The following is a 14,803-nucleotide window of genomic DNA, read 5'->3' as shown; positions in this document are numbered from 1 at the left end:
TTTCACTCCAGCTCTGAGATCCATATGATCAGCCAGGACAGTTTGTGGGCTGAGGTACTCCTGCCACTCATGTGAGGCTTCTGTGAGATTCTGATTCATGGACTGACGCTCTGAATACCATCGCAAACCTAGTTCAAAGTAAATGTTATTATGAGAGTACGTATATGTTACCATATACAACCCAAAGATTCAATTTCCTGTGGGCATGCTCAGCAAATCAAGAGAATAGTAACTGTGACAGGATCAATGGAAGATCAACCAGACAACAGAAAACAACAAACTGTACAAATGCAAATATAAATAAACAGCAAATAATAAGGAAATAAATAAATAATAGTAAATAATCTTTTATAACAAGATAAAGAGTTGCTAAAGTGATGAACTGATAAACAAGGCTTTGGGCCTACTCCAGCTGTTCTGGGGTTCAGACCTGAAGACTCAGTTTTGGTTCAGAATGCTGTTGTTTGCTTCAATTGTTCACATAATTTGTATCTTTTTTCTTCCTCTTGCACATCGACTGTTGGCCTTTTATTTTTATTTTTATTCTCTTTTCTCTTTAATTGGGCTGTTTCGGGTTTCTTACTTTGTGGCCGCCTGTGAGCAAGCAAATTTCAAGTGTTACGAACCCCGTAACTGGGTCACTTACCAGCAAAGATAGAGAGGTCCGTTGAAGTCTGATGGTACTATTTTTAACAGTATTTATTAGTAAAAATACACAAAAATAATATCAATGCAAACATACAGATAATATACGTTGTCAATACTAAATCTAAAAGTGCGGGTATAATAATAATCAATAAGAAATAGCTCTATTGTTGTCTAGGGGATAAATGTATTGTCCGATGGAAATATAAAAGTCACTCAGTTCATGCAGGCTGCAGCCTTGGGGACCGCTGGGGTTTTGCAATGGTTGGAGGGAGAGAGAGATTTGGAGAAAAAACTTGCCAATTCCTTTTATGGTTTCGATCCGTCGGAGTCTCGTTAGTGTGGCCGTTCACTTGTGGCCTCTCCTTTAGCTAAACCGTTCTTCCGTGATGAGTCCGCTACCCTGGCAAGGGAGGACACACACGGGCCCTCACCAGCGTTTGCTATAAAACGCTGTCACTGCCTTTCCAGCGTTTCTCCTGGTACGTCTAAAAGGGTTGTTCCCCAGACCCTCTTTTATCCTTACTCACAGGGTCTCAGATGTCATTCAGGTTGGGATGATGCCATCCCCCAACCAGCCCACTCTGGTCGTCGCCTGAGGGGCTTCAATGAATAGTACAGTACTCAATACACAATTCCGTCTCCAAGAGACAATGGCCGTTATCAGTGGCTTTGTTTCGATGAGGCCAGGACACATTCCAAAACCTTGTGGATTCTGTGTCATTTCCTGGGTCCCAGACCCGAATTAATAGCGATCTTGCGATTCTCAAAAAGGAGGGGGCGACTTTGTACCCTTCGGCCCCTCAGAGTTGTGGCACATTCGTAACACAAGGTTGTATAATATGCACGTTCTTTGATAATAAATGTACTTGAATCTTATAAAATGAGATCATTGGTTGTGGGAACATCTCAAAGATGGAGCAAGTGAGTGTAGTTATCCCCTGATGGTTGAGGGGCAGTAACTGGTGGTGCGAGTCCTAAGGCTCTTGTACCTTTTACCTGATGGCAACAGTGAGAAGAGAGCATGGCCTGCGTGCTGAGGATCTCTGATGATGGATGCTACTTCCCTATGAATGTGTTCCATGTAGATGTGCTCAATCGTTACCAGTTCGCATTCTTGGTCATCAACAAAGAGGTAGAAGAAGTCAGCAGAGATATGAAGTTGGTCCCAAATCTCATTTATTGTGGGTTCTACTAGAACTTCAAATCTTATTACAGCTCTCCTCCAAAACAAAGCTCAGACCTGAGGTGAATATTATTTCTGTAAGCATAAGGAAGTGTTTCACCAAGGAGGCCAATAATTATGCTATAGATTTTGATAATAATTTGTGAGAGGCATTCATAATCGCATTCACATTGCAAATGTACAGAGAAATGCAAAAGACTTAGGCACATACTATCTCCAAAAATCTAAAAAGGAGGGTGGCATGGCTTTACCTAACTTTCGTTTATATTATTGGGCAGCCAATATACGTTGTGCTACCTTTTGGTCTTTTTTTCATGGTCAACCCGAGTGCCCTAATTGGGTGGCAATGGAGTTGAGCTCCACTAAAGAATTATCTATCTCTGCACTTCTTGGCTCTGTACTCCTTAGTAGTTTGTCCAGATTAATAATTAATCCTCTTGTTAGACACACTCTGTGTATATGGGCTCAGTTTAGGAAATTTTATGGTTTCCATGGTTTTTCCTTTTCTAGCCCTATCTTACATAATCACCTTTTTTTACCTACTACGTATGACTCAGCATTCCATGATTGGTATAGGAAGGGCATTAGACATTTTGAAGATCTTTTTATTGATAATCGCTTCGCTTCTTTTCAACAGCTCTCTGCTAAGTTCAATCTGCCCAATGCTCATTTTTTTAGATATCTCCAAATTAGACACTTTATTACTCCTTTAATTCCTAACTTCCCTGAAATGCCTGAGAAAAATGTTATGGACTTATTTCTTTCTATTAATCCACTAGGTAAAGGTTTAATATCATTTATTCGTGATAAATTAGCAGCCTTACGACGTGCCCCTGTGGATAAAATTAAAACGGCATGGGAGCATGATTTAAATACCTCCTTATCTGATGAGACTTGGGACTCGATTCTTAAATCGGTTAATTCAACCTCTCTTTGTGCTCGCCATTGCCTTTTACAGTTTAAGGTTGTTCATAGAGCCCATATGTCTAAATCTAAACTATCTCGATTTTACCCTAACATTAGTCCGCTTTGTGATAAATGCAAAAGGGGCGAGGCCTCTCTCATTCATATGTACTGGCTTTGTTCTAGCTTGGAGAAATTTTGGAAAGATGTCTTCATAACATTATCGCATATTCTGAATCACCACCTAGAACCTAACCCTTTAATTGCTTTGTTCGGTTTCTGGGGTGAGACAGATTTACGTCTGAGTTCGACTAAGTGTCGAATATTATCTTTTGCCTCTCTCCTGGCTAGACGTTTAATCCTCCTTAGATGGAGAGATGTTGCCCCGCCCACACATGCTCAATGGCTTAACGATATTATGGCCTGCTTAGACCTTGAAAAAATTCATTATTCAGTTCTTAATTCGGATTTAAAGTTCCATAAGGTCTGGGGACCTTTTATTGAGTACTTTCATAACCTTCCTCTTGACTAAGGTTTTTTTTCGGTCCCTTGCTTTCAGCTCCTTTTTTTTTGTAGTAGGCATTAATATCTTCTGTTGCTAAGTGTATTTACAGTTTTGGGGGTTTGATTGTCCTGATATACATATTCTCTATATTGTGTTGTGGTTGGTCTGGAGTTTTGTTTGTTGCGGGGCTTGGGGAGGATACTAATTTTACATGTCTTCAATTTGGGTGCTTTCTCAATTATCTTTCTTTGTATCATATTGTTGTATGTTTATTTTTGCACTGTATCAATGTTCATTTTGATCTGGGGTTTTTTTATCTGTAGCTATGTAGAAAATGTATAAAAAAACTAATAAAAAAAAGACTTAGGCACATATATATAGTCAGGGTGTTTAAGACTTTTGCACAGTACTGTACTTGTCAATGTGGGGCAGAGAGCGAGTTTGAAAATATGGCGTGAATAAAGGGCACTGGGAATGGTGAGGGTGGAGTGTCGCAGGGGGTTGTGGGACAAGTGGCAGAGAAGTGCCAGAGATGGGAGTTGGTGTGGGTGTAAACACACCCAAGCCTTAGACACAAGCAAAGTCATTTGATTCTGAACAATTGGTTTATTGATCATTACAGTATTTCTTTCTGGTGCTTCCTGCTCTCTCCCCTCTCCCTTCTCCTTTCCCCAGCCATGATTCCCCTCTCTCTGCCCCCTCCCTACTCTCAGTCCTCAACAGAGACCCATATCAGAATCAGGTTATCATTACTCACCTATGCCATGAAATATTTTTGTGGAAGCAGTAGAGTGTAATACTTAAAATTACTATAGTACTGTGCAAAAGTCTTAGGCATCCTAAGCGCGTGTGCGTGTGTGTGCGTGTGTGTGTGTGTGTGTGAAAGACTTTAGCAGGTCATACCAATTTCCAAGATAAAAACTTTGTATTTACATTTGATGTTTAGTGACATTATTGGTGTAAAGTACCACGCCAACTATTTGCTGGAGACTATCATTGCCCAAAATGTGTATCTGTATTTAAATATATAACTTTTGTGCTTATTTCCTTACAGTTGATTGTCTGAACACAAGTTGGGATCATGAGTTAATTTTTGAGTTAAAGATTTGAATGAAATCTGTGTAAAGTTCTGTCCCTCTGGTTCAAAAGTTTACATGTGATTTGGGACAATACAACTAAGAGACAGAATGGCGATGGGGTCAAAATGTTGGGGGCCTCCCACTATTACGGTAACTTGGATATTTTCTTTTGTGGCTAGTGAAAAAGAAACCGGGCATTGGTGATCTTAAAAATGCTGGTCTGAAGCTGAGTAGCTTTATGAATCTTGGGAAGAAGAAACCCATCTCGGTGGAGATTCCCATTAATAATAAGAAGAATGTAGAAGCGTCAGGTAAGTGTGTTCTTTTCCCCTCAAGGATGTAGAGACACTGCCACCTGGTGGTACTGTGTTTTAACGTGTGGGAACCAGGCACTTATTGGGAAGTTATCATTGGGAATGTCTGAGTACAACTCATCACTGTTCAAGGTACGTTTATTATCAAAGATTGTATACTATAAGCAAGGATGTAATGTTGAGGCTTTATAAAGCTCTGGTGAGGTCTCACTTGGAGCAGTTTTGGGCCCCTTATCTCAGAAAGGAAGTGCTGACATTGGAGAGGGTTCAAAGTAGGTTCACGAAAAGATTCCGGGATTGAAAGGCTTATCATTATGAGGGGTGTTTCATGCTTTGGACCTGTACTCACTGGAGTTTAGAAGAAAGAGGGATGATCTCATTGAAACCTATCAAATTTTGAAAGGCCTTGAGTGGATGTGAAGAAGATGGTTCCTATGGTGGGGGAGCCGAAGACCAGAGGACACAGCCTCAGAGTAGAGGGATATCCATTTAGAAAGGAGATGAGAAGGAATTTCTTTAGCCAGGGAGTCGTGGATCTGTAGAATTCTTTGCCTATAGGCAGCTGTGCAGGTCAAGTATCTATGTATATTCAAGACCGTGGTAGATAGACACTTGATTAGTCAGGCCATGAAGAGAAATGGGGCTGAGATGTAAAATGCATCAGCCATGGAGCAGACTTGATGGGCCAAATGGCCTAATTCTACCCCTATATTTTATGGTCTTATACAGCCTTAAGATTTGTCTCTTTACAGTCAGCCACAAAACTAAGAAACCCAATAGAACCCACTAAAGAAAGAAGACAGTCGAACACCCAATGTGCAAAAAAAAACCAAATCGTACAAACAACTGAGGTTCACAACAGCGAGTCCACAGCCATGAAGCCGGTCCAGTAGCCCATCAGTTGCAGGTCACAGCCTCAGCGTCGAGTGTCTTACTGTTTCTTTATGTATACAGAGCCCAGAGCTGTGATTCTTAGAGAATAGAATGTGCTGATTCTTTAGGCATTTATAGAATCTAATGCTTGCAAATAAAAATCTCACTGTAGCGTATGGTGGCAAATACTTTGTGAATAAATTTACTTTAAACTTTGATCTTTGAACTTAAAGTTCTAATTCATGCATACAGCCCCTTTGGCATAAATTGTCCTTGACAACCAATTTACCCACCTAAGCTAGTCCCATTTGGCTGTGCTTGGCCTCTGTCTTTGCAGACTGTCCCTTAGAGTCAAGGTGGATTTGCATCAGTTTTAGATCTGTAGATTCCAGAGAAGAGGTATACAGTTTCTACCAAATCTGGAATGGGAGTGTTTAACAGGGGCGGGCAAGAGTGTAGCTACTTCCCCCAATACGCTCAGCTCTATGTGCTCCCACCAAAGTGTCTCGAAGTTCTCAATGCCATCTCAACTCAAGTGCCATTTTGATTGGTCATCAGCCTGGTCCCAGGAACCATCTGTGGGGCGGTGGGGGTGTTGACGTCACAGTACGTAGTAGTTAGCAAGACTCTATTCCAGCTCGGGGCGTCAAAGTTCTGAGTTCAATTCTGACATTATCTGTAAGGTGTCTGTACGTCCTCCCCATGGTATATGTGGGCTTTCCCTGGTTTCCTCCACATTCTAAAGATGTGCTGGTTGCTAGGTTAACTGGTAATTATAAATTGTCCCATTTTGGCCTAGGGTTAAATCGGGGGTTGCTGAGTGTTGTGGCTCAAAGGGCCAAAAGGGCCCCTTCCACGCTGTATCTCAATCAATAAATAAATAACTGTAAACCCTTCCTTGAATTGTCTCCTCAACCCACCTGGTAATCTATTGCTGTGATAGTGTTTGGAATATAATGCCTGGTTTGAGTGTGTGGTGGACAACATGTGTTAACATGGCCTGCCCATTGTGTTAATTAGGGCCACAATATTTTGATTGGGAGAGGAAGATAATGTCAGTTCCCTTATTCTGCCAGTGAATTCAGAGGGCTTTGCAGAAGCAACATTGATGTTACCTCTCCGGTGCTTTGAAATACCTGCTAGATGGTTAATGTAGGGTACAGGAGGGTATTATCTTGCCTCATCTGCAATGCATGCCCACCACCCATGCCCCACCCCCTGGCGAGTGAACCAATGGTTCAAAAGATTCAAAGTATGTTTATTATCAAAGTATGTACGCAGTATACAAATCTGAGATTTGTCTTCCCACCGACAGCCACAAAACAGAAAGAAAAACCATGGAACCAGTTCAAAAAAAAATCAAACCTCCAACACACAAAAAAACAACAAGTCACACAAATGACAAAACAAATGAGCAAAAAGCACAGAATATAAAACATTAAACAACAGATCATCCAATTATTCCAGGCATATTCAGTTCAGTTAACTCTGTGTCATTTGTTAACTTCGGCCGCAGAGCCAGACTGCCCCGATCAGAAACTTCCCATAACAATCTCAAAAACAATCCTTCCCATAACTCTGCGTCCTGGGACACCATGAACCTTCTGCTGGGTTTGAGGTCATCATAAATCTCTTCTACTGCTGGTCATAGACTCTGCTTGCGTATCAAAGAGTCTTTGATATGAGGATGTTTCTGGGATTTGAGAGGTCTCCATCTCCATGTAATTTAGGAAGGGGGACATGTGGACAAACACAAGACAAAGACAAGCTAATGCTTCAGATGGAACCATTTATGAAAATCTGAAATATTAACACACATTCCCTTTTGTAATTTTTTTTCAGATTGACAATGTTTCTATTTTTTTCTGAGATTGGGAGAATAAACTGGTAGAATTAACACATTGTATTTCACTGAGTGTCTGTATCTGCAACATTCAATCTCATTCCTAACCAGGAATACAATCTAAGTTATTTATTGGAACTGTATACCTGCTTTTGTTCCGAGTTCAGATTCCGACTTTTTGAATTTATCATGTGTACAGTATGTTGAAACATGTATGTGTGTGTTTCAATGTACACGTGATTAACAATGAAGGATGAGCTGGGGGCAGCCCGTGAGTGTCGCCACACAGTTTGGTGCCAGCATAGCACGTCCACAGTGTTCATCAGAATGACACGGAGCACCGCACAGCAACAAACACTGACATGTCTACCCACACAAACAGTCCTTCAGCCACAGGGCATGCTGCCGGGCCTCCAACCACAGGGCATGCTGCCGAGCCTCCCACAGGGCATGCTGCCGGGCCTCCAACCACAGGGCATGTTGCCGGGCCTCCCATAGGGCATGCTGCCGGGCCTCCAACCACAGGGCATGTTGCCGGGCCTCCCATAGGGCATGCTGCCGGGCCTCCAACCGCAGGGCATGCTGCCGGGCATCCCACAGGGCATGCTGCCGGGCCTCCAACCGCAGGGCATGCTGCCGGGCCTCCCATAGGGCATGTTGCCGGGCCTCCCATAGGGCATGCTGCCGGGCCTCCAACCGCAGGGCATGCTGCCGGACCTCCAACCGCAGGGCATGCTGCCGGGCCTCCCATAGGGCATGCTGCCGGGCCTCCCATAGGGCATGTTGCCGGGCCTCCCATAGGGCATGTTGCCGGGCCTCCAACCGCAGGGCATGCTGCCGGGCCTCCCATAGGGCATGCTGCCGGGCCTCCCATAGGGCATGTTGCCGGGCCTCCCATAGGGCATGCTGCCGGGCCTCCCATAGGGCATGTTGCCGGGCCTCCAACCGCAGGGCATGCTGCCGGGCCTCCCATAGGGCATGTTGCCGGGCCTCCAACCGCAGGGCATGCTGCCGGGCCTCCCATAGGGCATGTTGCCGGGCCTCCAACCGCAGGGCATGCTGCCGGGCCTCCCATAGGGCATGTTGCCGGGCCTCCAACCGCAGGGCATGCTGCCGGGCCTCCCATAGGGCATGTTGCCGGGCCTCCAACCGCAGGGCATGCTACTGGGCCTCCCATAGGGCATGCTGCCGGGCCTCCCATAGGGCATGCTGCCGGGCCTCCCACAGGGCATGCTGCCGGGCCTCCCATAGGGCATGCTGCCGGGCCTCCAACCGCAGGGCATGCTGCCGGGCCTCCCATAGGGCATGCTGCCGGGCCTCCCATAGGGCATGTTGCCGGGCCTCCCATAGGGCATGTTGCCGGGCCTCCAACCGCAGGGCATGCTGCCGGGCCTCCCACAGGGCATGCTGCCGGGCCTCCCACAGGGCATGCTGCCGGGCCTCCCACAGGGCATGCTGCCGGGCCTCCCATAGGGCATGTTGCCGGGCCTCCAACCACAGGGCATGCTACTGGGCCTCCCATAGGGCATGCTGCCGGGCCTCCAACCGCAGGGCATGCTGCCGGGCCTCCCGTAGGGCATGCTGCCGGGCCTCCCATAGGGCATGCTGCCGGGCCTCCAACCGCAGGGCATGCTGCCGGGCCTCCCATAGGGCATGCTGCCGGGCCTCCAACCGCAGGGCATGCTGCCGGGCCTCCCATAGGGCATGCTGCCGGGCCTCCAACCGCAGGGCATGCTGCTGAGCCTCCCATAGGGCATGCTGCCGGGCCTCCCATAGGGCATGCTGCCGGGCCTCCCATAGGGCATGCTGCCGGGCCTCCAACCACAGGGCATGCTGCCGGGCCTCCCATAGGGCATGCTGCCGGGCCTCCCATAGGGCATGCTGCCGGGCCTCCAACCGCAGGGCATGCTGCTGAGCCTCCCATAGGGCATGCTGCCGGGCCTCCCATAGGGCATGCTGCCGGGCCTCCAACCGCAGGGCATGCTGCCGGGCCTCCCATAGGGCATGTTGCCGGGCCTCCCATAGGGCATGTTGCCGGGCCTCCAACCGCAGGGCATGCTGCCGGGCCTCCCATAGGGCATGTTGCCGGGCCTCCCATAGGGCATGTTGCCGGGCCTCCAACCGCAGGGCATGCTGCCGGGCCTCCCATAGGGCATGCTGCCGGGCCTCCCATAGGGCATGCTGCCGGGCCTCCAACCGCAGGGCATGCTGCCGGGCCTCCCATAGGGCATGTTGCCGGGCCTCCCATAGGGCATGTTGCCGGGCCTCCAACCGCAGGGCATGCTGCCGGGCCTCCCATAGGGCATGTTGCCGGGCCTCCCATAGGGCATGTTGCCGGGCCTCCAACCGCAGGGCATGCTGCTGAGCCTCCCATAGGGCATGCTGCCGGGCCTCCCATAGGGCATGCTGCCGGGCCTCCAACCGCAGGGCATGCTGCCGGGCCTCCCATAGGGCATGTTGCCGGGCCTCCAACCGCAGGGCATGCTGCTGAGCCTCCCATAGGGCATGTTGCCGGGCCTCCAACCGCAGGGCATGCTGCCGGGCCTCCTACCGCAGGACATGCTGCCGGGCCTCCAACCGCAGGGCATGCTGCCGGGCCTCCTACCGCAGGACATGTTGCCGGGCCTCCAACCGCAGGGCATGCTGCTGAGCCTCCCATAGGGCATGCTGCTGGGCCTCCAACCGCAGGGCATGCTGTCGGGCCTCCAACCGCAGGGCATGCTGCCGGGCCTCCCATAGGGCATGCTGCCGGGCCTCCCACCACAGGGCATGCTGCCGGGCCTCCAACGGACGTATAGACAACTGGTTTCCAATTTCCCCGGTGGGCTTCAGACCCATAGATCCACAGCTTCTGCCACTGGGCTTTGACTTCTGGGCTTCTAATCAAACTTTGAGCTTCACTCTTTAGTACTGACCCATTACTAGCTGATGACAGTACCACAAACCATGAACTCTTGTCTCATCAACTAACATACTTAGGGGTCACCAGCTCTGTCTACTTAGAAGTCCATTCCGGGGACCAACTGACTTGGGGTTCTAGCCACCAGCTCTCATCCTTGCTGGTTCTTGTCCACAGTGCTTGCCAGCTTAACATCCACAGAGTCCTTTGTCAGCCCTGCATGTCACTGCCTTCGAGCATTGAGTAGAGTTGTAGACTCTGAATGTGCTTTGTCCTTTGAATACAGAGCACAGAACGGAGAGTGAGACTCATTCTGACCTCTAACCCCAGTGACTCCCCTCACTGTCCCCAAAATTATCCCTATGAATTTAAAAGAACAACTAAATCTGAGTCATGACCTTGAAAAAGACTAGAGAGAGAAAAAAAAGTTTCTTAACAAGAGTGTGAGTAACTTGCAGAAGAATCTCAGCTAAGTGGCTATTTCAGGCTAAAGTGCAGATAGGGTAGCCTGACAATGGGAAGGCCAAAACCCTGGCTAAATAAGAGAGAAAAAAAGACAATTATCCCACATGGTTTGTCAGGATCTGATGATTATGTGTTCACTCTTCTTATCATTTCTTGCACTTTAAAATGGAAGCAAATTAAAATTGTGTGGTCAGCGTAAGGTGTCTGAGACGGAAGGATGATGTTACAGTAAATGCCCGTTCTCGGTTGTAAATAACAGAATCTGCAGATGTTAGGCAAAGCTATGAAGATAAATGGTAGAGTCAGTGTTGATCGGGAATCTCGGAGAGATTCATTCCAGCTGTATCTTTGTTTGTGTTGGGCTGAACGATGTGAGTGGATTTGCTTCTTCTATTGCCAGGGTATCTGAATGTTTTTATGAACAGCCAGTGGCGCACACGATGGTGTCAAGTGAAAAATGGACTTATTTATTTCTACCAAGACAAAAGCAAAAACAAATCAGTTCAGCAACCGCTGAACCTGGAAGGCTGTGAGGTTATTCCTGACTCTAGTCCAGAGCATTTATATTCTTTCCGCATTCTACACGATGGCGAGGAAGTAGCTTCTCTGGAGGTAACTTTAATTCTGCATGGTCACTCTAATTCACCCTGAAGTGTATAGAATGATTGAATCAGAGAATGTTCACAATGCGGGAAGAAGTTCATTAGTACATTCTTTTCTTGCTGGTGTAAATAATATTCTCCAGACTTAGAAGCTCTACAAATGAACTACTGTTTAAATTGTGCCCAGTGCTCCCAATGTGGCCTCCTCTCCATTGGTAAATTTGGGGACCGCTTTGTCACACACCTCCACTGCAACCCCCAAAAAGGAACATCCCAGTGGCCAAAGATTTTAATTTTAATTCCCATTTCTCTTCCAACATGTCACTCCATGGCCTCCTTGTGCCAAGATGAGGCCACCATCAGGCAGCACTTTATATTCCGTCTGAGTAGTCTCCAACCTGATGGCATGAATATTGATTTCTCCTTCTGGTAAAATAATTTCCTTCCCCCTCATCTCTTCTTCTGTTCCCCACTTTGATCTCTTATCTCTTCTCACCTGCCTAACACCTCCCATGGGTGCCCCTCTTCCTCGCCTTTCTCCTGTGATCCACTCTCCTCATCTATCAGATTACTTTTCCAGCTCTTTACCTTCAGTCTGATGGCAGAGCAGAAGAAGCCGTTTCTGATTCATTAAGTGGTGTGTCTTCAGGCTCCTCCTCAGTGGTAGCAATGAGAAGAGGGCACGCCCTGGGGGTTAGTGGCTTTTAATGGTGGATGCTGCCTTTTTGAGGCATCATCTTTTGAAGGTGCCCTCGATGCTTGGATGCCCAAGATGGAGCTGGCTGAGTTTACAACTTCCTGCAGCTTTTTCTGGTGATGCAGCCAGTTAGAATGCTCTGCAGGGTACATCTGTTGAAATTTAAGAGTGTCTTTGGTGACATACCAAATCTCCTCAAACTCCTAATGAAATATAGCCACTGTCTTTGTAACTGCATTAATATTTTAGGCACCAGATTACGGTCATCCATTGACATAAAAATTTCATGCCTCAAAATGGCAAAGTTCTGTACAGGAAAAGACATGGCATCTTAAGATCATTCTTCACCTCAGATGCATTGGCTTGATTTGCTAGAGCTGCAGTTTTCTTTATTTTATTAAGAGTAGGCCCTTCCGGCCCTTTGAGCCATGCCACTGCAGCAACTCCCAGCAAACCCAATTAACCCTAACCCAATCACGGGACAATTTACAATGGCCAGTTAACCTATCCAGTACACCTTTGGACTGTGGAAGGAAACTGGAGGATCGGAGAAAGCCCTCACATTCCATGGGGTGGGCATATAGAGACTCCTCACAGAATGGTGCCAGAATTGAACTCCAAACTCCAGAACATCCCAAGCTGTAATAGTGTCACACTAACCGCTTTGTTACCATCATGATCTGTTTCATAAAACAATAAACAGCCCAAGACTAGCCGGTTAGGAAATTAATTTATCATTGTACATTCGGCTGGGGTTAAAATCGGTAGGTTCCTGGGCGGTGTGACTCGAAGGGCTGGAAGGGCCTGTTCTACAGTGTACCTCATTAAAAATTAACTAAAACACTTAAATTTGACCAGCAATAAATCCTGTTTTTGTGTAGTAATTATTCTTCCCACACAACAAGGAGGACACAGCATGAGATGGTGAAAATATGAATCGATGAAAGTTCTTGTTTCTTTTTGTAGGCTAAGTCTTCAGAAGAGATGGGTTACTGGCTGGGCCTTCTGCTAGCAGAATCGGGATCCAAGGCTGACCCGGAAGAGTTTGCTTATGACTATGTAGACGCTGACCGTGTGTCTTGTATAGTACATGCAGCTAAGCATTCTTTATAGTAAGTCAAACTTTCTATTTGGAAACACAGTGGTTTTACAAAGCATACACTGTTTATTGGATAAGACCTCAGAATCAAAGTGAAGTTCATTGTCATCTGTATTAGTACTTTGCACAGATCCAATGAAAAACATACCTGCAAAAGCATCACAGGCACTAAGCTTTAAAGGCATAATATTCACAAGGAAAGACATAAATTAAACATAAATTGCACTAAATTATACAAGAAGAACATAATTAGACCAGAAAAGCAAAGTCCATTTTAGTGCAAACTGGTCACAATGTTGCTATGGTGAGGCTGTGATTAGGATTGTGCCAGTCGGCTCAAGAGCTGAGTGATTGAAGGGAAATAGCTGCTCTTGAACCTGGCAGCATACACCTTCAAGCTTCTGCACCTCCTACCCAATAATGGCGTGGTCTAGATGGTGAGAATCTTTTGATGAGAAATGTTGCCTTCTTGAGGTAGCACCTCCTGTAGATACGACTGGTGGTGGGGAGGGATGTTCTGGGCAGGACCCATTACTCTGCAGCTTCTTATGTTCTGTACATTTGAATTGCTGCATAATTCACATACTGTACACCAAACATATTGATCATCATGCCAGACCATGATGCAACCTGTCACAATACTTTCATCAGTACATTTGTAAACATTTGTTAGAGTGTTTAGAGGCATATCAAACCTCCTTTATCTCAAGATGGTCAGAACACTGGCGTGTCTTCCTCGTAATTGCATCTACGTGCCTGTATCTTGTGAAGTGTTTGAGAATCCAACTATTGGAATTGTTTTTTGGGCATATTATTAACCAGAAGGATTTTTGATTTTGAGTCAGTTGTAATATTTTTCTTAGTTTTATCTTAGAACACAGACTCTTCATTGAGGGACCTCTGTATGAGAAGAAATAGCAGCAGGGTTGGGCCAAAGGTGAATTTGGACCTGTGGTGCACTTCGCTATCATAGTGCATCCTCCAAAACAGAGGTTCCAACCCTTTTTACTGCCATGGACCACTCCCACTAGCCAAGGGGTCTCTGGAGCCCAGGTTGGGAACCCTGCTCTATAACATGTCCGTATTGCTTGCTTTTGAGCTTTATAAAACTTAAAAAGTAACAATTCCTCATGAACCTCCATGGGTGTGCAGTCCAGTCAGGACAGTTTACCCCACTATGTCTTCCATTAGCGTGAGCCTCAGGATCAGGGATTATGTGTCACTTGTGACGGAAATCAGTGAAGAGGTAAAATAGAAATGCTGACTTTAGATGCCCCACCCCCATCATTTTTATATTTTTATGTTTCTGCAATCAATTGTTTCATTTAACTTTCAAGCATTGACAGTAATGCTGATGTTTGTGAGTAGAAATATAAAGTTGCTAAATACTAAAGCATTTAGTTTTTAATAAGTGCTGTAATTTTTATTAATAGACTTCTCAAAGAATTTATTTTACGATCATTTTATTACACCCTAGTTTACTACAGCGGAGATATTCAGAACCAAACACGTACGTAGATGAATTACCTGCTGTACAGAACCAGTCAGAAGACTTGTATGATGATGTGGATGTACCTGAATCTGTGGTAGGAACAACTTCACACTTCTTATTTAAATATTGTAACTTGTGCAGAATACAAATTTTAGATCATTGGTCAAAATTTTTACACAACAGAGAAGCTCCTTCAATCAA

General features: G+C 46.0%; 1 protein-coding gene across 3 annotated transcripts in view; it reads left to right on the top strand.

Annotated features, from left to right (window-relative positions):
- The window catches only part of afap1l2 (actin filament associated protein 1-like 2), a 277,116-nt gene that overhangs the window by 242,516 nt on the left and 19,797 nt on the right, over positions 1–14,803 (top strand). For all 3 annotated transcript variants that reach the window (XM_073027807.1, XM_073027806.1, XM_073027808.1), the window contains 4 exons: positions 4,498–4,629; positions 11,113–11,324; positions 12,978–13,123; positions 14,588–14,696. In XM_073027807.1, the coding sequence (XP_072883908.1) occupies positions 4,498–4,629; positions 11,113–11,324; positions 12,978–13,123; positions 14,588–14,696 (599 nt within the window). The remainder of the gene's footprint in view (positions 1–4,497; positions 4,630–11,112; positions 11,325–12,977; positions 13,124–14,587; positions 14,697–14,803) is intronic.

This window comes from Hemitrygon akajei, chromosome 23 (genome assembly GCF_048418815.1).
Source record: "Hemitrygon akajei chromosome 23, sHemAka1.3, whole genome shotgun sequence".
In the NCBI taxonomy this organism is placed as follows: domain Eukaryota; kingdom Metazoa; phylum Chordata; class Chondrichthyes; order Myliobatiformes; family Dasyatidae; genus Hemitrygon; species Hemitrygon akajei.
This window is presented reverse-complemented; position numbering and strand designations above follow the sequence as displayed.